General features: G+C 51.5%; 1 protein-coding gene across 2 annotated transcripts; it reads right to left on the bottom strand.

Annotated features, from left to right (window-relative positions):
• Positions 1–6985: 6985 nt before the first annotated feature.
• Positions 6986–21733, bottom strand: AQP8 (aquaporin 8). Of its 2 annotated transcripts, none has more exons than XM_026704040.2 (6): positions 21577–21733; positions 17392–17654; positions 15579–15705; positions 13103–13317; positions 11806–11940; positions 6986–8421 (listed from the first exon to the last, which is right to left on the bottom strand). In XM_026704040.2, exons 2-6 carry the CDS (start codon positions 17640–17642, stop codon positions 8379–8381), a joined length of 771 nt encoding a protein of 256 aa, XP_026559825.1. In that variant the 5' UTR covers positions 17643–17654; positions 21577–21733; the 3' UTR covers positions 6986–8378. The 2 variants fall into 2 exon arrangements, with proteins under 2 accessions (XP_026559825.1, XP_087768700.1); XM_087912574.1 differs by lacking the exon at positions 21577–21733 and adding an exon at positions 19258–19291.
• Between the last annotated feature and the right edge of the window lie 1491 nt (positions 21734–23224).

Raw genomic sequence — 23224 nt, 5'->3', positions numbered from 1 at the left:
TTTGGATGTTGGCGGGGTATGAGGGGTTGTGTTCTCTTAGGATCTCTTCAGTCTTCCCCTCTCAGAGGCGTCCCTGACCTCAGGAGCAAACTCCGTAGCTTCCTCAACTCTTCCTCCCTCACCTGAGAGGATTTTTATGGCTGGTCTTTGACCAACAACAGGCCGTGGTCCCTGCCACGATCTTTGGGGGTCAAAAGTGGGTGTGGGGGCTCCATCACTGGAGGTTTCTAAGAAGAGACTGGACAGCCACTTGTCTCAAATGGTGTAGGGAAGGGGTCCCCAAATGTGGCAACTTTAAGACTTGTGGACTTCAACTCTCAGAATTCTGGGAGTTAAAGTCCACAAGTCTTAAAGTTGCCAAGTTTGGAGACCTCTGATGTAGGGTCTCCTGCTTGGGCAGGGGGTTGGACTAGATCAGGGGACGCCAGCCTTTTGGACCTCAGGGACCACCAAACTCATCATTTTAAATCCCATGGACCAGAGACCCTGGGAAAATCCCCCCAAAAGTATGCAGGAGAACTCCCCACCCCATTTTCCTACCGATTGATCGTTCTTTATTTGGGTCCAGCTATGAAACAGTTTAGAACCATGTTTCTCAACCTTACCAGAACTCCAGCCAGCTTTGAAGCCCAGATCTCTTCAAGATGCCAAGGTTGGGAAACACAGCACTAGAAAGTGGGCATAACCAGGGAAAAGCATGGAGTTTTCATCAGTGGACACCTGCAATGTTGGCTCCTCCCAGGGAATTCTGGGAAGTGAAGTCCAGCCATCTTAAAGTTGCTGAGGCTGAGAAACAGGGCATCCGAACAGTTATGACAAGGTTTCAAGCAAGAAAGGACCGTCAAAGATCTCTCTGGCAGGAAGGCCGTCAGCCTAGGGGGAATAACAAGCAAGGGGACTTCTAATTAGTTCCAGGTGATCAGAGCAATATATTTCGTCCACCTTCTCGCGGCCAACTCACCTCAGGACTAGAGTTACACTAATATCAAAGAAATGATGGAATACCATCATTAAAGAAAGTATGCAAAAGGAGGGACAAAATGAAATGTAAATGACAACAATTTAAAATAGTTTTTTAAATCTATTTTAAATAATTAAAGTGAATGGTTAAATTGTCCTGCAGTGAGTTGACTGTGGTGAGTTGGCCGGGCCAAGTTGTCCCATTCCGCTTCTGTTGAGAGCTTTCCTGCCGATGCTGCCAAATGCTCGCCGAGGCCTCCCCTGGGATCTGGAGGTCTTCAGAATTCACTTCCTGGTTGGGGGTTGGAACCAGTGGTGAGATTCAAATTTTTTTACTACCGGTGGGCGTGGCTTGGTGGGTGTGGCAGGGGAAGGATATACTGCAAAATCCACATTCCCACCACACTCCGGGGGAAAGTTACTGCAAAATCCCAAGCCCTTCCCCACTAACCTGCTTTCCAGCTCTGTTCTCCTGTGCAGGGCAACCAAAGAAGACCCAGCCGATCAGCTGGGACTCAGGAGGCAGAAAATAGATGGGGTCACAGGTGGCATTTGCCAGTTCTCCGAACTACTCAAAATTTCCACTGCCAGTTCTCCAGAACTGGTCAGAACTGGCTGAATACCACCTCTGGTTGGAACTCCGTGGAGTCAGGTAGCCAATGATTCTCCGGACAGGTGAAACATGCTGCCTGGTGGGCAATGGAACCCTAACCCCTCCAGACAGGAAGTTTTTGGACTTTCCGGTTGCTCGGCTGGGAAAAACTGTGCCTCAGCCTTGGAAGAAAAGCAGCCAGGGAGCCCATCGGATCAAATGCAGCCAGATGGCCGGCTTCAAAGCACTCCTGAGGGATTGAGGGGAGTGGAAAGGGTGCCCTGGGAAAGGGCTGTGCTCACCGTTGTATTTTGCCCATCAGGGCAGAGGATGGGCCAAGCAGCTTAAAACTCTAATCCTCCCAGACTGTTTCATCCCTGCCTCAAAATGTTATTTCTGTGACCCACAGACAAGCCTGAGATGAGCCACGTTTGTCCATGGGGATACAGGGAGAATATTGAGGAAATGGGTTGGAATAAAGAATAGAATAGAATAGAATAGAATAGAATAGAATAGAATAGAATAGAATAGAATAGAATAGAGTAGAGTAGGGTAGGGTAGGGTAGGGTAGGGTAGGGTAGGGTAGGGTAGGGTAGGGTAGGGTAGGGAGAAGAGGAGAGGAGAGGAGAGGAGAGGAGAGGAGAGGAGAGGAGAGGAGAGGAGAGGAGAGAAGAGAAGGAAAGGAATCAAATGGAATTGAATGGAATAGAGCAGTGGTCGCCAATTGGGCCACGGCCCACCAGTGGTCCTTGAGAAAATTTGGGTGGGCCACAGAGAACTGTCACCCCAGAGCACCCTCCAAAGCAATTAATCCAGGCTGTGCAGAAACACAAGCCTGCGCCGCCCACATGGCCCGCGGGAACCCTCCCCACCCACCCACTCCTTACCTGGCAAAATTGCCTGCTAAATTGCTATTTTTCCTTTTTCTGACCATCAGCTGTTCTGCTGTGCCGGGAGATTTAGATTAGCTAGGAAGCAGGAAATGGCTGGATTTCTTGCTTTCTAGCTAATCTTTAGATCTTCGGCTCTGCTTTTAAGCAGAGCCAAACCTCCCTTAGAACTGAAATTTCTATTATTCAGTGCTGGTAGCCAATGTCAAAATCAAGTGAATCTTTGATTCTGTGAGCAACTCAATCTGCCTGCCTGATTTGCCTGATTTTGGGTAAAAGTTGCTCTTTTTTTATAAAAAATTCAATATTTACAGACATGGTGTGAGTTAATTTTGTGAGTTTGCTTGCTAGCAAATTTATGAGTTTGCTTGCAAGCAAATTTTATGTGACAGACTCAGCTAGCCAATGGCAGAAACACAGATCTCTGAATGAATCTGTGAATCTGTGAGCAACTCAATCTGCTGCCTGCTTTGCCTGCTTTGGGTAAAAGTTGCCCTTTTTTATAAAAAAATCAATGTTTATATAAATATTTATAATATTTACATACAAGCCATGCCCAGCCAGTCACATGACCACCAAGCCACACCCACAAATTAGGCCCTGCCCACCCCTGCCTCTGTGTGTTTGTGTGTGTGTGTATGTGTGAGAGAGAGAGAGAAAGGGAGGGAAGAAGGGAGGGAGGGAGAGAGAGAGGTTAGATCAGATCTCTCTCTCTCTCTCTCCCACCAATGTCAACAAGCCACTGTCAGTCAAAATTCGTATTAGTGGTCCCCAGGATTTAAAATTATGAGTTTGGTGGTTCCTGAGGTACAAAAGGTTGGCAACCCCTGGAATATAGAATATACCTCTTGCGTTTGTCGGACATACTCACTCCTGGTTATCTTACTGAACTATAAGTCCATTTTATAGGTTTCCCTGATACACTGAGCCACACCTCATTTTGGCTGGCTGGCTGGTTGCCTTTCAACCTGAGGCAGAGACGCCCTTCCTGAAGCTAATGGAGAGCCAAGGTCACCTGCTAAAAGCTCTAAAAATCAATTGCTACCTGAAAGAACCTGACATATTCCTGGTTGTCTTTCTTTTCTTCTGGGGGTTAGAAGGGCCGTCTTTTCTTTTTCATTCATTCAGGCATCGGTGACAATTTCCCTTTTAGCTGCAATGCTCTTCTTCGCAGTTTCAGCTCTTTGCATGTCCAGGTTGATGGATAAACATAGTTTGGGCAAGATGAAAAGAACACTTAAGCACACTGGCAGGTGCTCGAGTCTCCCAGGGTGGATCAAGTTGCAGATGCAGAATTGTTGTTCAGTGGGCTGTGGAACTCTTGATGTCTCCCACGGCTTCCTTGTTTGTATGTAATGATTTGCAAGGACAATTCAGTTTGGATCTCTTTCCAAGAAAGCAAAAATCATTTGAGACACACCGAGAGAAAAATGGGACAACCCTTCCTAATAATGAGGACAGGCTGTAGGAAGATGCTGGCAAGATGGGTTGCCATGGCAATGCTTTGAAGATGCAGACCCAAAAAACCTCAAGTGAAGCTCCTCCCTGCGGGATCTCCCTCAGCTGTGGTGTGTAAGCAGACAAAAGAAGGGAAGGACAAGACTGAAGAAATGGGAACCTGTCTTATGTCCAGTGCTACTAGACTGGAGTTAGGGTTTCACTTAGGGGTGTGGGCTGCGATCTGGGTGAACTGACAGCTTCACACCTTCAGGTCTAGGGAGTACCAGGCCACCTGTTTCTGCCAGGGGCCTCCAATCCCAATTCAAAGAATGGCTTTAAACCAGTGGTGGTATTCAGCCGGTTTGCACTGGTTTGGGCGAACCGGTAGCAAGGATTTGGCATGGGTCGCCAAACCCATAGTAACTTCTGGATGGCCACGCCCCCAACCCATCGCCTGGTCGCTGCTCACTCACTTGCCCCACCCACCTGATGATAGCTCACCCTGCCTGCCTGACGCTAGCCCGCCCAGTCACTCCTTAAGGTATTTCTTTGTTTTTCCCCTCCCAACAATCAGCTGTTCCTACAATCAGCTGTGCCTGGATTCCCCTCGCTTACTTACTGCTTCACCCAGGAGGCTCCCCTGAGGACCAGGAAGGCAAAAAAATAAAAAAAACCCTCCAACCCCCCTCCATTTTTTCCTGAGGCCCCAAAACAAAGCATGGAGGGTGCTATCCCCCCCCCCCAAGCTCCATTTCTTCCTTCCTGAGCCCCAGGAAAGCCTTCTGGGAGCAAAAACACCCCCTAGGAGGCTTCCCCGGGGCTCAAAAGGCCCCAAAATGAAGTGTGAACTGAACCCCCAGTTCAGTTTTCTGCCTTCCTGAGCCCAAGGGAAGCCTTCTGGGACCAAAAGCACCCCCCCCCCTCCAAGAGGCAGGCCTGAGGCCCAGAAGGCCCCCAAAAGGGGGAGGGGTGCTGCAAAAAAGCAAAAAACCCACCCCCGCCTAGTCACATGGCCATTCCCCCTAGCCACACACCCCTAGCCACACCCACAGAACCGATAGTAAAAAAAAATTGAATCCCACCACTGCTTTAAACTCTAAATCTCCTTCATTCGTGGAGCTTTGCAGGCTGTCTGATCTCAAAAAAGCTACACTTCTTTCAGCTTCCCAAAGCAAGGACTCGGATCCTCCAAACCAAGATAACTCTCCATTTTGGATGAAGTTGCACTGTTGGGCATGATGGGAAGGAGGAGATGGTGGCCGGAGTGTTAATTTTTTAGCCCAGCGTATTGTGCAGAAGGGGACAGTGTGGTGGCTCAGCCGTTAAGATGCTGGGCTTGTCAGCTGGAAAGCCGGCAGCACAGGTTCGAGACCTATGCGCCACTCAACTGGGTGAGTGCCTGCCAATCTAACAGCTCAAAAGCAAGCAAATGCGAATAGATAAATAGCTACTACTATGGTGGGAAGATAACAGCGCTCGGTGACACATGACCATGGACACCGTTGGCTCAATGGTCTTGAAACAGAGATGAGCAGCGCCCCCTAGAGTCAGCAACGATTAGCGGAGTAAAATCAGCAGGGACTCCTTTCCTTTAAAATTATACCAGAGATCTCCAAATTTGGCAACTTTAAGACTTGGGGACTTCAACTCCCAGAATTCTCCAGCCAGCAGGCTGGAGAATTCTGGGAGTTGAAGTCCCCAAGTCTTAAAGTTGCCAAGTTTGGGGACCCCGTATTCTGCAGACAGCCAATGATTACAAAACTCTGGCTTTCTCTCCCTCAACAAACCTTTACAAATAAATCACCTGCATTAAAGGCACGATTTGTTTTATCGCGATTTGGTGGACAAACCGCACTGAGTTAGGTTTGACTTCTACTGAAAGCCATCAATCTTCTTTTACAAACCACAGTGTGTGTGTCAGTTCACGCAACCCAATGCTGTTAGCCATCACTCCTCGTTTCCATCACAGCTGAGCACCATGTGTGAACGTATCAATGAGCTCCTTCTTCTGCCTGCTAAGGATTCTCTCTCTTTCCCCGCTCTGCCTTTGCTCTGTCTCGCACACTTCTCAGTCAGAGCACACCCTTAAAAAGCCATTCAGAGAGTTTGTGCAGATAAATAGCCTTTTTTGTTGTTGTTGTTATCCTTCATGCTGTTCAGCAGCAAAGAATTCTTGACGAATACTTCCAGAACATAAAAATGAAGCATCTGTTTACAAAACTGTGAGCTGGTAAGCCCTTTTTTACTCATCCATTATTCTTAGAGGCCTCTTGGAAGTAGCTCTAGTCCTCCACTCTAGTCAAAATAACAAAGGGTCCCTCCCCTCCATTCCAGAACCTTCTTTCCATCAGCAGCCCCCTCTCCTCCCTACAAGTTCTGTTTCCTCCCTCGCCTGCCATTCACTGCAAGGAACAACAGTAGAAGCCCCCACCACCACCACTGCCCCCCATGCAAGCAGGTTGTCTTCTGCAGCTACGCACCAGCAACCTCAATCCAGCAACTGATATTTTAGCATGGCTTATTAAAGAAACATCTGTATTAGCCAGCGGAGATAAAAGTTTATTGCCTCACACGGCAGCTCAACAACATTTCCCCTTCGGTGATTTATATGCCATGTTATAGATAAGGGCAGGGCTTAAGATAAGGGTCACCTTATTTTTATTGCATTACTAAGAGGGCCCCTCCTGCTTTATTGATTGAAAAAGCTCAGAGAACAAAGAATTAGCTGCAGCTCAGTAAGTTCCTCCAACTGCAGATGTGAAGAGCTTTTCTGTGCTCGCAACCGAAGGGCTCCCATCCATCACCGCTGCAGGGATCTGTGGCTTGGGAGCGCTGAGATGGTTCAGCTTATCTGCTGCCCCCACCCCCACAAAGGGCTCCCATCACAGCCGTTGTTGGGTGGGGAGGGGGGGTGAGACAAATTCCCAGCCAAGCAACCTGGAAAATGTCCTCCTTCATCCAGAGGTCAGCAACCCCGCTGGCTTGGAGCTGCTCAGACACGCTAAGCCACAAACTGCGCTTAACCAGCCTCCCCGCAGCTGTGTTCCTACTCCAGGAAAAACATCAAAATAAGCATCTCACATTGAGGGCCACTACCTTGGTGTACTTTTCTCGGTTTTCACTTTATCAGAGTGGTTTGTGAGCCCGGGCGCAGGGTATGTTGTGCCTGCATGTCCAGAAGCGTGGGACAGCTGTAGATCTGCTTGGGAGGGGGTGGGTTGAACAATGGGGGGAGCCAGGCATCACTCTGACCCCCCCAAACCAAACAAACAACACCATGGCTTAACCCAACAATCCGTGGCTAATTTAATAGACAATGGTTAAGGGAACGGTGCTGGTGTAATAGGGGTATAGTCAACGAGGAGGCCCATCCGCCGCAGGCAGAGCTAATTTGGGGCTCAACATTTCACCCCAGCTTCCACGGTCCCTCCCTTGCTGGTGTGCGACGCCAGGACGGGCCCCCGTTGTCTGCCTCCAGTTCCGCGTTCAGGTCTTGCAAAGCAGCCGCCGGGCGAGGCGGGCAGGAAAAGACCCAGCAGGGCGGCCCCCTTAACCGGCCGCAAACCGAAACACCCCCCCCCCCCCCCCAAGGGCTGCGTGCCAATCGGGATCCAGGCTTCTCCCGATCCCGCAGGGCAAAGCGCAGCGCAGCGCGGGCTCCTTCGCGCAGCGCCTCTTGAAGGACGACGGGGAAAGGTCGCTCTCGGGGCGGGAGCGAGAGAGCCGCGCCCCGTCCCGGGGAATTGGGGAGGGGAGGCTGCCCGGAAAGCGGCCGGGAGGATGTCCCTGCAAGGCCCGGGACCAGCGCGCTGGTTGGGGGTCTTTGCGGCCAAACCCAGCGGGAGGGCGCCCGCGGGCAGCGCCGCTCGAGGGGCTTCGGGGCGATGGGGAGGGTGGGAATAGCCGCTGCTCTCTGGGCCCGGGAAGCCCCGAGAGCCCCCAGCATCGCCGCGAGAGAGCCGGCCCGGCCCGGCTCTTCCTCCCGCTCGGCTAGGCGGAGGACCCCTTCGCGGGCGGGAATCCGGTGGGACGAAGCGCCGCCGCGCCCGTTTGCCGCCCGATGGCTGCGGGGCTGCGTGGAGGCGGCGTGGCCGGCGGGTCCCTCCGCGGAGCGCCGCCGCCGGAGATGCCGAGCCGAGGAGCGGCTTCCTCGCTCCGGACGGGGCTGCCGAAGTGCCGGGCGAGCGCCTTGCGAACGTCGGGGCCCGGGTTGCTGGGTCGCTGCTCGAGCCGGGGCTGCCCAGGGCCGCTTCGCCCGACGCTCCTCCGGCTTCCCCGCTTCGGCCCGGGGATCTGCCGGGGCCGCCGCTTCTCCGCCTTTGTCTTTCTTCTGCGAGGCGTCGTTTCCAAAACAAAACAAAAAAAACGGGCGGTGGGGGGGGGGGAGGCAGCATCGCCTAAAGTCTCTTCCCCGGGCGAGGTTGGCTGCGGCTGCCTGGGGTGGCGCGGGGAACGGGCGGCGGTGCTCCTCGCCGGGCGGCGGCAGCGGCGGCGGCTCACTTGAGGAAGAAGCGCGTCTTGCTGTCCCCGAGCAGGACCCTGGAGGGAGAAAGGACGGGAGCCGTGAGAACCGCTCGCCCGGCAAGAGGCAGCCAGCCCGGGGCCTTTCCGGCTCCTGCTTTTCCTCTGCGGAGGGGCAGCCTGTACAGGCCGGGTGTCCAACTTTGGCAACGTTAAACCAACCTGGCCGGGAAATTCGGGGAGTGGAACTTCACGGGCCTTAAAGTTGCCAAGGTTGGACACCCCACCCCCCCACCCCCGGCTGGGCCCCGTGCGGGCTTCCTCTTTCAAACTCCCCACAGTCTTCCCTATTAAGGCAGAGGTCCCCAAGCAAAGCTGGCTGGGGGATTCTGGGAGTTGAAGTCCACAAGCCTTAAAGTTGCCAAGTTTGGGGAGCCCTGTGTGAAAGGGTTGATGCTGTCGGAGTCCAACCCAAAGGTACCTACTCCGCCCCCCTGTTGCTGGGTCTGGGCAGCTGACCTCCATAACACCCTACCCCGCATTCCGGAAAGAGGAGCGGCCTGCTCTGGAGGGCTTGAAAGGAGCTGCAGCAGCTCCACTTGAGAGCTTCTGGCCGAACCTCCCTGAGGCTGCACCTTTCTCCTCGCTGCCCTTCTCTGCAGCCCTTCCACGCTGAGGTCACAGAGTTGGCAGGGAGCGGGGAGGACTTCTACTCCAGCCTCGGCTCAAGCAGGAAACCTTCTGGACCTTCTGGTTGCCCCATCTCCTCTTAAACACCTCCAGTGTTGGAGCACCCACAATTTCTGGAGAAGGGTCGTTCCCTTGGTTAATCGTTCTGTCAGGAAATTCCTCCTTAGTTCTCGATTGCTTCTCTCCCTGATTAGTTTCCATCCGTTGCTTCTTGTCCTGCCTTCAGGGGAAAAGGACGACCCTCACCCTCTTTTTTTGTGGCAGACCGTTAGATGTTTGGGCACTGCCGTTATGTCCCCCCTGGTCCTTCTCTTCATTAAAAGAGGATTGAAGGCGTCTGCAGCATATGATCAAAAAAGTCAAGATGGCGTCCAGAGCGGTGCATTCAAAGCTCTTGCTATCTTGAGTTTTGTTGATGACACCCCTCTGAACGGCATTTTGTGGAACTTGGGGGCAGTGTATTAACTAACCCACCCATTTTCCTGCCCCCCCTCCTCATCTTTAATAATGCAGAACCCAGGAATGAACCTCATGGTTGTCGTCATCCTCCCCCCGCCCCACCGAGATCCACTTCTGATGAAAGCTCTTTGGGATGCTCATATGACTGTGCAGTCTTCCAATATCTCAGGGGCTGCCCCAGAGAAGAGGGAGTCAAGCTGTCCTCCAAAGCACCTGAAGGCAGGACAAGAAGCAACGGGTGGAAACTAACCAAGGAGAGAAGCAACCGAGAACTAAGAATAAATTTCCTGACAGTGAGAACAATGAACCAGTGGGAACAATTTGCCTCCAGAAGTTGTAAATGCTCCAACAACATTGGAGGTTTTTAAGAGGGGATTGGACAACCGTTTCTCTGAAGTGGTGTAGGGTTTCCTGCCTAAGCAGGGGGTTGGACTAGAAGACCTCCGTGGTCCCTTCCAACTCTGTTATTCTGAAATTTCTGACATCCTGCACATCTCCTCCCTCAATTTTGATCAAATTATATCTTCTCTTAGCTCTGTTCCAGTCCTGGAATTATCTTTTCTTGTGCCTATATTTGTCTTGTTCCAAAAGATCTGAGCTCATCTCATTCATCCTTCGTGTTCTGGCCATTGGTGGAGAGACAATGACGGGCGTGGCTTTAGGAGGCCATGTTCTCTCTGATTTTCCACTGAGCGGTTGAGGAGTCCCAGTTTCGGCAAGACATCTCATCTGCAGCTCCTTCCTGGTTTTGCCTTCTACTTAAGCACCCTCCCTAATCAAGCTTATTCTGCTGTGGCCAGACATGATTCCTGCAGCCCTTATAAGGTGCAAGAGATGTGCCACAGTCCACAATCCATCATCCAGGAAACGCAAACCATAATGCCAGAAACCAAATCTCTTCCCCTTATATGACCTCTAAAGTCAAGCCTTTAAAAAAACCGACACAATCCTAGAAGCAAGATTACGTGAGGTGTTAATACCACTTTATAAGGCCACACTTGGAATATGGCCTCCAGTTCTGCTCACCACGATATAAAAAAGATGTTGAGATTTTGGGAAGATTGGAGAGCAGAGCAACAAAGATGAGGAGGGGACTGAAGGTTAAAACATATGAAGAACATTTGCAGAAATTGGGTGTCTTTAGTTTAATGAAAAGGACTGGGGTTGATATGATAGCAGTGTTCCAGTATCTCAGGGGCTGCCCCAAAGAAGAGGAAGTCAAACTATTCTCCAAAGCCCTTCAAGGCAGGACAAGAAGCAACGGATGAAAATCCATCAAGGTGAGAAGCAGCCTGGAATTGAGGAGGAATTTCTTGACAGGGAGAACAATTCATCGGGGGGAAAGGCTGGACTCCAGAACTTACAGGTGCTCCAACACGGGAGGCTTTGAAGAAGAGATTGGACAGCTGTTTGTATGAAATGGTGCAGAGTCTCCTGCTTGAGCAGAAGGTTGGACTAGAAGATCTCCAAGGTCCCTTCCAGCTCTGTGATTCTGCCTTTTCCATGCTGAACCTAGTTCACATTACCCATGATTGAATATCTTTTATGGCTAAACCTGCTGCATAGACCTAGCCTGCCTGGTTAGTTGATGTTACCAAAGTCAGACGCTGCCTCTCCCCGTATCTCACTAGCCCAAGGGAGGTGATGGAATGACAGGGAAGGAGCCCTGGGGGTGTAGGGAGAAGGTCCCCCTGACCCTAGTGGGCACAGGTTCGCCTCTGGCTTTTGAATGGCACAGAGGAGCCAGATTCAGAAAAGTTGGCCCAGTCAAGCAGAACCACATGTTACTTCTAAGCATACTTGCAATTAGATTAATTGCAAACAAACGAGATTCCTTCCCATATGTTGCCTTATTTATGCTTTCTGTCACTCTGAAAACTCTGGGAGACCAAACAGAAGCAGATGAGAGGCAACAGGCAGCTTTGAGGCTTTGTCCATTCCTGACGTGGGCCAAGACGTCACAGACTCGGTTCTCGGGAGGGAGAGTCTTTCCTGGCCTGGCCTGGACCTGCCAAGACTAAATGCAGGACTTCCTGCATGCCAAACACTTCTCCATTCTCGTTCTCAATGAACCAGGGATCTGAGATGTTCCATTGACAATCTGAGATGTTCCATTGACTGTTCCTGGGGAATCCCTGCTAATAGACTCAGTTAATCTTGAGTCCTGCTCCAGAATCAAGCCAAGAGCCCAACTAGCCCAGCCGGCAACCCCATGAAGTGGCATTTGCCCTCTGGAATGAGATTCTCTCCCACCCCCCATACAGCTCCCCACCCCCAGGGCATTCTGGAAGGCCTTGAAAACCCACCACGTACCTTATCAATGCGCCCACCAGAAGCGCAGCCCCCATGGGGCCCACCCAGTACACCCAGTGGTAATCCCAGTGGTTGGCAGCCACTGCAGGGCCAAACGCTCTGGCTGGATTCATGCAGGCTCCAGAAACGGCTCCCCTGGACAGAGAAGAAAGATGGACAGAATGAAACCGCCAGGAAGGTTTCCATCCTGGGCAAAGCATTCCCCTAGAGACGGTCTTCTTTGCTGCCCCTTTCCTCCTCACGGAGTGCAGCGTTCACTGGCAAGGAATGCCCCCACCCTGAGACATTGACCAAGGCAGGCCCACTTCCGGTTGGGCCAAGAGGCCAACGCATTCAGGTCTCCTCAGTGTGCACCGAAGTGGCCTTGAAGTAACCAGGAGGTGAGCCTCCAGGGACAAGCGAAGGTCTTCGGAAGAGCCGTGCTTCAGTTGGTCTTTAGACAAGCAGCAGGCAAGCACTGCAGGGCGAGGTGTATTTCCTGGGTGACTAGAAACAGGAACCCCCCAGGGCAGTGAGTGGGCAACGGTCACGTTATTCTTCGGTTATTCTAAAGAAGCAGACCTCCCCAGGGACTTGGCTGTGAGGCACCAGCACTTTCCGGGGGACACCCTGACGTGGATCTGTGAGGGGAGATGGGCCCTGTCTGTCAGCTGAGCCAACATCAGGAAGAGAGCCCCCCAGGGATTCCAGGAGCCCTCCTTGGGGGCCACCCTCTTCCCTCCGCTTGCTGATCTCGGTTGGCAACAGCTGGGAGCACAATCGCCTCCCTTTCGGGGTTTGATCCGTTGATGGGTGCGGGAGTTCTTCTCCCTGGTTGCTGGTGGGACGGGATGGAAACCTCCTCCAGACACAGCCTCATCGGTGATGGAGAGAGGCTGGGTTCAAATGCTTCTGGGCATGAAGGGCCCAGGCGGGCACCCTGGATCCTACTAGCAGAGTGCCAGGGACAGGCCGGAAGAGCTGTCCCTGCCCACCCTAAAGCCCCCACCCCCCACCCCAGCCACGGGGCTCTGTCCACCAGGCAGGCAGCGAAGCTCTCCAGCCTCACAAGGGAGCTGAGCAGCTAGAGTGGATAATGAGGGCGTTCTCCGCAAATTCAGGCTGCAAATGGCTCCTTCCCTGATTTAGGAGGCAAGCTCAGGAGGACCTTTTTTCTCCTTTATTTTGAAGTCCTAATGGACAATGGCTTAAAGATGGGTCTGCAGTGTGTGGCAGCAGCCACAAGAGCAAACACAATCCTAGGTTTCATTAACAGAAGGACCTGGGAGAACCTGCCAGCCGTCTCTGTCCAACTCACCCAGCCAGGATGTCCACAGTGACAGTGAGGCCAATGCAGAAAGGTGCCAGTGGACTCTTGGTCTTCTCATTAATAGCCCCCATGCAGACAGCCATCACCAGCAACATGGTCATCACAATCTCCCCCACCACAGCAGCTAGGAGCTGGGGATCCGAGGTGATGGCCGTGAAAGCTCCTCCGGTGGCATTTTCATACCTCTCCCACACAGTGGTCACCTGAGATAGACATCAAAGAGGAGTTATCCCAGACTGATAAACCTGGATTAGCCAAGCATAGAGAACCTTGGTTCAATAGCAGGAACTGTGAGAAGGATCTTGAAGTCCTAGTGCACAATGGCTTAAATACGGGTCTGCAGTGTGTGGCAACAGCCAAAAAAAGCCACCACGATCCTAGGCTGCATTAACAGTAGAAAAGAATCGAAATAATGTGAAATATTAGTACCGCTTTATAGTGCCTTAGCTAAGACCACACTTGGAATATGGCATCCAGTTTTGGTCACCAGGTTGTAGAGACTCTGGAAAGAGTGCAGAGAAGAGCCAGAAAGATGACCAGGGGGCTGGAGGATAAAACACATGAAGGATGGTTGCAGGAATTGGATACGCCTAGTCTAGAAGAACCAGGGATGACATGATAGCCGTCATCCAATATCTGAGGGGTTGCCACAAAGAAGGGTGGGGGTGGGTTCAACTTATTCTTCAAAGCCCCAGAAGGCAAGACAAGAAACAATAGATGGAAAATGATTAAGGAGAGATCTAACCTAGGAGAAATTTCCTCACAGGAGAACGAGCAACCAGTGGAAGGGCTTGCTTTCAGAAGTTGGGGGCTTTCAGGAAGAGTCTGGACAGCCACTTGTCTAGGGTGGCATCGTTTGGATTGGAAGAGCTCTCAGGTCCTTCCAACTCTATTAATATATGAGTAACCTGTGGGAGTTTGGGGCCTCATCGGGTTCACACTGGAGGCTCATGAGTCCTTGAGGTCCTCGAGACCGAGTGGCTGCTTTGACAAAGATTTGGGGCGTCGCTTGGGGTTTCTCCTTGGCTTCCCATTGAAGGCTTGCAGTTCCAGGTGCCCCCCAAGCAACCTGAAACCAGAGACAGGGATGTTCTCCTCCTACGAAGGCTTGGAGAGGAAGGCCTGACCCGGAAAGGCTGCAGCAAGTGGCTTTCAGTCGGAGGGATTTGAAGACACAGCTGGACCGGGAGACAGACGTCCCAGCTCCCAGCATACTTCCCTGCATCGCCTTTGGCAAGTAAGGAGGGTCAGCAGGAGGACACGTTCAGAAGCCAAGCATCTCCCAAGGTATCCACGTTTCTGCCCACCGTATTAGCTTCCATTGGTTCTTTTCAGCGGGTGGGGTTGCATGGGGGGGTGGGGTCTGCCATGGGCCAGGCACCTCCTCCTAAACCCTAGGAGACTGGACTGAAGTTGCCGTAACTAAAGAGGAAGCAGCCATGTAAGCAGAGAGGGGGGAGGAAAGCCAGAAATGTTGTCTGAAAGATTCTTCGGGGTGGTAGATAAAGAAAGAAAGAATTTGGTAAAGAAACAAAGGAAAACGGTCACCTGAACAAAATAAAGGAAGTTGAGCACATGGTAACCCACACAAACACACCAATCCCTGCAACGGCTGCCATCCATGTAAGGAGACAAACCAAGAGTAGCCGCCAGTCTCGTCAATCATAGGAGAAAGGACTTTGGGGGATAAGGGGGGTCCCCCCATTCTTTGAGTCGTGTTTGGATCCAGGTTGGGCAGCTTCCGTCTCTCTGACCGATGCCTGCCAGCCTACTGGAGGAGGCCATGTGTAAATGTGCCCGAGTGTGCTTATGTGCGTGAGGAAAAGCAAATGTATATTGCAAACAGTAAAATGTTGGTGTCCCTTTAAATTCGTTGGGTCTTTGTGTATTTCAGAGAACCGAAGGTGCCTCGGTGTTCAAGTGATTTGTGTGCCTCCTTCATTATTTCCTGGCTGTTGACCAGAGTTTTGTGCCTTGTCTGTTCCAGCCACACCTTTCTGGAATGCCCAGGTAGAAAGCGGGGGTGGGGTGGGGGGGGCAAGATCTGCATGCCTGAACAGGCTGTGAGTGAGTGAGTAACCTGGGCCTGGGGAGACCTGAGCCTGGGAGCGCAGGGAGCACCACCCAACATCTGCCATAGCCTCTGCTCTCCATCTGCAATGGTATATGTGAGAATGGCCTTGGGAGAGAGGGCAACCACCACCAAGGGGACGATCAGATAAAAACCAGCTGAGCCCAGAGCAGGAAAGTGGCTGTGAGGAACCTTCCAGAAGGACCCCTCCCTAGTTTCCTAGGCTGTCAAAGGGTCCAGGGAAAAGATACGCAGTACATTCAGACTCGCCATATTCCATCATATTCCATCATAGCTCATCTGGTTGTACTTCCTGTCTGGTGTATCTTGTAAGGCTGGCACCTTGTAGCCCAAGTGCCCTCCCCTTCCCCCCTTCCCCATCCTCCGCCATACCTTAGCCAGTCCAGCTCCAATCATTCCCCCGCACAGCTGGGAGATCCAGTATGGAATGACCATCACCATGTTCAGCCCACCGACGAGCCAGGCCCCCAGGGAAACGGCCGGGTTGTAGTGGCCTCCACTGCAGGCAGAGAGTGGGAAAGAGACATCTTGGGTCAGAGGATGCCCCCATTGCCTGCTGGCAGGGAGCAAACCTCGCGAAAGTGAAATCCAGGGTCAGAGACGTCGACAGGTTTAACACGTCGCTTTGAGACATTTAAGAGTCAGCCTGGTGCTGATGACCTGAGGGGGGTAGCTGAAGTTCCCCATTTACTTCCACGTAAATATCCGGAATATGTTGTTCCCGGGATTGATTTTTGTCATCATATTCTCTAGGTCAGGGTTGTCAAACTCGCTTTCATTGAGGCCCGCATCAGGGTTGTGTTTGACCTTGGGGTGCTGGGGTGGGCATGGTGGGGTGGGCATGGCCAGGATGTTGGGGGCACATGTGGTGGTTTGAAAGCTCTGCTAGCAAAAATGAGCTCCTGAACTCCGTTTTCGGCTGGGACGGCCTCCTGCAACTTTCTGGCAGTGAAAGTTATGGCAATGAGGTTAGGAGGGCTGTGCACGGCCCTTGCGGGCTCCGTTTTCCCTGGCAGAGGCACCATGGGCGGGTCCTTTGCTGTTTCCAGGGGGGCCTGCGGGCCAGATCTAAGCACCTCGTGGGCCAAATCCGGCCCCTAGGCCTTGACTTTGACACCCCTGTGCTAGGTGTATGTTATAGGAGAGAGTCCACTCCAGTGTTACTCCAAGGTACTTTGAATGGGGATCCCAGGGGAGTAACTTCTTGTTTTAGCAGACGTTCGGCCTCTGCCTTGCCTCTCTGCATAAATGGGCACAGCATCCTCCCCTCGTGTGACTGCAGGGACCCACAAAAAACTGCAGATCCCATCCTGACCGGCTCTAAACTGAGGGCGTATATCGGTCCAGTATCTGATTATTATTTTTTTGCTTCAATGGTGAGATGGCCTAGGCCTTGGTATTTTTAACATCTACGTTTTATTGTGTTTTACTAATCTAGGTGAAATATTAATTCTAGTCCATGTATGATTATGCCATACACTCAATCAATCAATCAATCAATCACACATGCCTGAAAGAAAGAAAATATTCAGGGATGGGCTGCTACAGGTTCTCCCCAGTTGGGGCGAACCAGTATTGAACTGGTAGCTAATTTTACGGCCAGTTCAGTGAACTGGCAAATCCCACTCCTGGCTGGCCCCGTCCACCCCACCCTGCCCCTCCCAGGAGTCCCCATGCAGCCCGTTTGGGATCCCAGGTAAGTATAGGGCCCACGTGGAGGCTCTGGAAGGCCAGAAAAGGGGCCCATTTCCAACCTCCAGAGGGCCTCCGGAGCCTGGGGAGGGCAAAAAGCCCCCCCCCACCATGGCGCAGGAGGCTGACTAAGCCACGCCCACCATGGCCACACCCACCCAGCAACCGGGCAGAGAACCCTTTGCTAAAATTTTTGAAGCCCACCCCTTTAAAGGAATGTAGAGGAAGAGAACTGATGTTGCAGCCCTGTCAATCAGTGTTTCTCAACCATAGCAAGTTGAAGATGGCTGGACTTCAACTTCCAGAATTCCACAGCCAGCAAAGCCGGGAGGTGAACTCCATCCATCTCCAACTTGATGGGTCTTCCTGAATTCAGCTGGCCTCTCTTCCTCCTCCCGTTGTGTACTCTAGCTTCCTCCATCGCTCCTTCATGGCTGACTTGCCTTCTTGACCACATCCCCTGGCCAAACCACACGGCTGCCCCTTCCTTCACCTGATGTTCCCCAAGATGGCAATGGTCAGTCCCAGCGCCAATCCATGAGCCAAGGCCGGCTGCAGCCTCCCGGTGCCATCTGAGTTCTCGATGACCGAAACGCAGCCAATGTAGATGAAGAAGGCCGAGCCCACCAGCTCCCCGATGCAAGGCTGCAGGTAGCGCTCGTACCAGTGGGGCTGGGCTGGGCCACGTTTAGTCTCCAGCTCAGGCTCTTTGAAAGACATCCGTCCAAATTCCGCGTCAGACATGGCTGGCCGATTCTGGAAGACAAAGATTATGCCCTGGTATGCAAACATGTTCCCTGCCAGCCCGATTAGGTGGGTGGAGGTTGACCCTGGAATGTGACAATGGGGCCTTAAATCTGGCTCGCTTGTCATTCCCCACAAGGCCACCTTGTTCTGGGTGGGGTAAGGCTTTGGCAGAGCTGTGTCCCCATTGTCCTATTTACCCACCTCTGGTAACAGGCAGCGAAATCAAACCTACAACATCTTGTCAACACTGCAGCCAGCCAGACTGGTCAGGTGAAGATCTCCCCTCTCCTCCTTTCTCTCTTCCTCCCTCCCTCTCTCCTTCTCTCTCTCTCTTCTCTTTCTCTCCTCTCTCTCTCTTTTCTCTGTCTCCTCTCTCCTCTCTGTCACCTTCTCTCTCTCTCCAGTGTCTCTTCTGACTCCTCTTTTTTTCTCGGAGTCCTTCCCCCTCTCTCTCTTTCTTCCTCTCCTTCTTTCTTCCTTCCCTTCTCTCTCTCTCTCTCTCTCCCTCCCTCAAGAACAGAGCATAGAAGTCCAAGGTGGAACCAAACAGCCAACTGAAAAATCCCAAAATTGGGCCGGGCGGCTGAGTTCACTCTAAGGTTGCCTCAAATTTGTTTTCTATTGTAATGCAAAGGCACATATTCAGAACACTTTTGTAGGCCTCCAAAGAGGTAAGAAAAACTCCACGATGGCTCTACGATTCCCTGGTCCTCTCAGAGGGCTCGGTTCACATCACACCAAAACGGAAAGGGAGCTGCCTCGTTTTGGTTTCGGGTGCTGAATAAACCCAGCTCAAGGGTTCCGTTCAGGGCTGAATGTGCTGTTTGTAGGTTGATTCATTGGAGAATCCAGGCAAGATGGTGAGTGAACTCGGCTGTTAAATGGCACCTGGGCAAGGGCTGTTTTGTTTGTTTGTTTAATTGCTACGCTGCTCATCTTACCCAAGTGACTCTGGGGAATTTACAATGTCATAACAAAACCATATGAACACACAAAAGCCCAGATTAAAAGCAGAATTAGGAACAAGTTAAAACATGCAAGTAAAAATAAATATCAAAGTTAAAAATTCCAAAAGCTAAAAAATTCACAAAGAAGTCCAAGCCGCCAGCCATCCTCGGGGCTGCATCGCACCTTTAGACCCCATGCCAATCGGCCAAGCCAGGTCTCTGAACCCCCAAACCAGAGGGGCTTGCCTCACTTCTGGGGGTTAGATGTTCCGAAGGGCCACAGCAGAGGAAGACCTTCCCCCTTGACCCCGCCAGCCAAAACTCCTTGACTGACGGGATACGCAGATGCCCTCCCTGCTTGACCAGATGGGACGGGTCGCTGTAAACGGGATGAGAGAGTCTGGTGAGATTTTGAGGAGCTGCTGCTTAGAAGGGGCTGGCAAATAACGGCAGAGAGATGAACTCGGCGTTTCTCAATCTTGGCAAATGAAGATCTACCGACGTCAAGTGACCGAGGTTGAGAAAGACTGGATTAACTAATCGGTGGTTGGAGCACAACAAGTAGACCTAAGACCAGAACTATTTTTATTAGGCAAACTACCAGAGAAATACAACAAAAGAACTGTATACTTAATGGTACATGTGATAACAGCAGTTAGAATTACCTATGCACAAGATTGGAAAAATGGAAGTATACCTACAGACGAAAAGGTAATAAAGAAAATATTAGAATGCGTCGAATTAGATAGGTTAACGGGGGGACTCAAAGATAAAGGGGAGACCGTATTGCACAACATGGGACTGGTTGTACAAATGACTAGGCAGAAGATGCAGAGATTAGAAATTGAATAACGAAAGAAGATTAGCAAATTGGAAATAAATACAGACGCATAGAGATATATAAGAATATAAACTGTAAGCAATATTACTATTGGACTATACATGACAATAGATTAAAATGTACAAAGTGATAAATGTATAGACCGTTATGGTATAATTATGAAAATAATGGATATAACTATGACGTGCAATATCATGTATTTAAAAAAAAGACTATACTGTATGACTATGAGAATAATGGTCACGATTAGGGTGTATAATACTATGTATATTGAAAAAGGATCTGATACAGCCAGTGCACTGTTGTTGCAAAACTGGAAATATGATGTAGAATAAAGGAAAATGTATAATAAAAACATTTATTTAAAAAAGATAACATGACATTTGCCTTTATGGGCATAAGGGAACCCCAGAAAATCACACTTGCCTTCAAAACTCAAATTCAGTTGAAAACTCACCTTCTTGGCTATAACCTAAAACGAGTTTTGGGCATTAGTGAGATGTCCCAAAGGTGCTTTTTCGGGAGGCAACTGGACTTTCTAGTTTTTCTTTAAAGACATTTTGCTTGTCATTCAAGAAGCTTCTTCAATTCTGGGGTGGGGAATTCAGTCAGAGCTGAAGAAGCTTCTTGGATGAGAAGCGAAACGTCTTCAAGGAAAAACCAGAAAGTTGAATTGCCTCTTGAAAAAAAGCACCTTTTGGGACAACCGTGACCTGGAGGACTGAGAATCACCATTGACACTGCTGAGATGATTACTTCACTCCACCACCCATCATCCACTACTACATCAAATAAAATCCACCATTTTTCAGAGTTCTATATAGTGCTGGGCAGAAGCATAGAGCTGACTGCACACCAAAGCACGCACACGTGCACACACTTCCCATGTTAACAGCGCAGAAAAGCCGCCTCCAAACGGCACCCTTTGCACCCCTTCCAGGAGTCCTTTCCCCTCCTTGCTCAAATATGCACTACTAGACACCCCACAATAGTGTGGGAGTACAACAGCCATTTTCTCAGGCAACTATTTAATCGTTCTCTGCTTTTGGGGGCTCGATAACGTCACCAGACTGGAACTGTAGTGGTGGCCCCCAAGGCTCCACCTGGCCCAAGGGTTGGGGGGCTCTGTTGGGCTGAGGGGGTCAGGGCATTCTGGAGCCCAGATCTCTCTGGGTTTGGCTTCCTAGGAGCAAGCAGAGCAACCCCCTCCCTGGGTCTCAAGGGACTCGAGGAATCACTGGGGCAGGAGGTGCTCGAATCGGTGAGGACTAGCATCTTCAGAGATACCCTCGCTGAGTGGATAAGTGGTTGCTTTTGAAGCTTGGATTCTTGGCCCACAAGCTTCTTCTCATCTACCATCTGGTTTGATCCCCTTTGCCCAAGGCAGCCTCACGGGAAGCCAGCTGCAAATCTGAGAGACACAACGCTAGAAATACTGTATATAAATTTGTATACATATCAAAATAAAATATTGGCTTTGGAACATCCTACTACTCCCACAAAGAAGAATCTGCATCTGACATTTAAGAACGGAAAACTATTCTTCAGCGACTATTGTGTAAGAAATGGACTTTGGAATGAAGATCCGACTTAGAATAATTTGATCCCGCGCCTTCTCTTCTGCCCAAGGAAGAGCTCAGTGCCAGCCCATACTCAAAGGTGGAGGCACTTCCTAAAAGTTAGAGACCCTGTGCTCCATCTCTGCTCATCAAGGAGAAACAAAGGCTTAATGAAAAAATATTCCAAGAGTTTTTTCTTAATGAAAAAATATTTCAAGAAAAGAACGAAAGGAGCTTCTTGCTTTTCCAATATTCTTTTTATGCAATTCTCTGCTTTTACACTTTCAAAGATACCCTATAGACCAGGGTCTCCTCCAGCCTTGGCCACAACTCCCAGCTGGCTGGGGAATTCTGGGAGTTGAAGTCCCCCAAGCTTAAAGTGGCCAAGGTTGGAGACCCCCTGCTATAGACGACAAAATTTTTCATTTGTGGTCAGGCAGATTCCTTCTTAGCTACTTCAAGTTTTGGAATCCAAAGAGGAGAATCGGGGGCTTTGTGGAATGGTGGCTTGCCTGTCCCCCTTCTGGATGGAACCCTCCTTCTCCTGGAGACCCCACCCCAACCCCAACAGTTGCGGGACTCACCCAAGCCTCTTTGCTCCTGGCTGCAGCCGCCCGACAGCTTCACCCTGGAATTGCAGCGGCTCCTGACCAGGTTGCCCACGACTCCTCTGGCTGGCCGGCCCCTTTGGCTGGAGCAGCACTTTTCTTATCTCCCAGGAATATTGGCACCCTCCCCACTGATGGTGGGGGGGGGGCGTGGGAGAAGGGTGACAAAAGTGCAGTCAGGCCCAAAGGGGAGGGGAGGGCAGGGCAGGGCAGGGAGGGGCCGTTCCAGCCCGCTGGGGAAGAAGAGCTATTTGCTCTTCAGGTTTCATTCTGGAAGCCTCTGCCAGCTCTGGCTGCCAGCCTGGGCGAAGAAGTATAAGGCGCAAATCCACCAAGTAACGGCTGAGGAACGCGCCTTCCTCAACACAGCGGTGCCCTTGGGGGCAAGGCGGTCACTGCATACACGAGGGGGACATGAAAGAGGTGGCACCCCCAGTGCCCTCAAAGCTTCGACTGGGCCTTTCTTGGACGCGGCAGAGGCAGTCAGCCCCCTCTGGTGGGTGGACTTTGGCTCCCAGGATTCCTCAGCAGCCCATCCAGGCGGGAATTCTGGGAACGGTCGTCGTATCCTTCGGGAGCGCGCCAGCATATAAAGAGCACTGGCCTTGAGCATGTACAGAGAGCTTTCGCATTGAGCCTGTCCGGGATTCAAACTGGCTGCCTCTGAAAGGCAGGCAAACCCAGTCCCTGCCGTTGCATAAAGACACCTGCACTCGCATGCCACTAACGCCTCTGCCATGCCAAGCCTGGGCAGAGAGTTGTGCTCCGAGGCCTCCTCCGCTCAGGTGCTCAAGGCAGAAAGAAAGGTGGGCAAACCGTTCCTGCCAGAGGCAACAAAAGAGGGACCCTGTGGACTTTGGCCCCTCGTGCAGCAAGTGGGAGCAGCCTGTCTTTGCTGGGAGAGGGGGGAGGGAGGCTTCAGGGCTGCAGAGATGACATCTGCAAAGGGCACCAAACAGCTGGAAACCGAGGCATCACCAAGGTGGTTGGAGGGCTCTCTCCATCATGCAGTCTCCCCATTGCAGTGGCTCTCGGCCAGCCTTTCCCAGGCAGGCCCCCCGTCAGAGCTGCAGGGGCCCAACTCCCTAAGGCTGCCGTGTGGGCACAATGGGAACAGCCAGCGCACCTGTTGGGGCAGCCGGATTCCAGGCAGATTGGGGGGGTCATTCAGATGATATTTTATATAATACGGTTCAGTCTCCTCGTTGCGCTGCGTCTCACGACCAGCCGATGCCAAAAGAGGGAGAGATTTTGAGCAATTGGTAAATGTTTAGTTAATCAGCAGACAGGCATGGCATGACCAGACATACCCCGGAAGGGGGCTGCTCAGATCAGCAGCTGTCGGTGCGCAGCACTTCTGGATTTGATGAGGAGAGGCTGGATGTGCCCGCTCCCCCTTGGAAGACCAAAGATCCCCCCACACACACACACTTAGTCACCAACACGCCCTGGGAGCCTTTGGGCCATCCGTGCTCTCTGAGGGGAGCCATCCCACCGGGGTTCTGTGGGGGGGAAAGCAGGGGAGGGGGCTGCCGTCTTCCCCAGAAGCTTCTGGAAGAAAGGCAGACGATCAAACCTACGGAATGAATAACTAAGCAAAATAAAAAGAAATGTCCGGAAGTAG

This window comes from Pseudonaja textilis, chromosome 14 (assembly GCF_049901715.1).
Source record: "Pseudonaja textilis isolate UNSWEBS1 chromosome 14, rPseTex1.2, whole genome shotgun sequence".
Classification (NCBI taxonomy): Eukaryota; Metazoa; Chordata; class Lepidosauria; order Squamata; family Elapidae; genus Pseudonaja; species Pseudonaja textilis.
This window is presented reverse-complemented; position numbering and strand designations above follow the sequence as displayed.

Coding starts and splice junctions, on each gene's coding strand:
- AQP8 (XM_026704040.2), bottom strand. CDS start 17,642: ATGTCTGACGCGGAATTTGGACGGATGTCTTTCAAAGAGCCTGAGCTG. Junction 11,941..13,102: donor ACTGTGGACATCCTGGCTGG/GTGAGTTGGACA, acceptor TTCTCTGTCCAG/GGGAGCCGTTTCTGGAGCCT. Junction 8,422..11,805: donor CTGGTGGGCGCATTGATAAG/GTACGTGGTGGG, acceptor TTCTCCCTCCAG/GGTCCTGCTCGGGGACAGCA.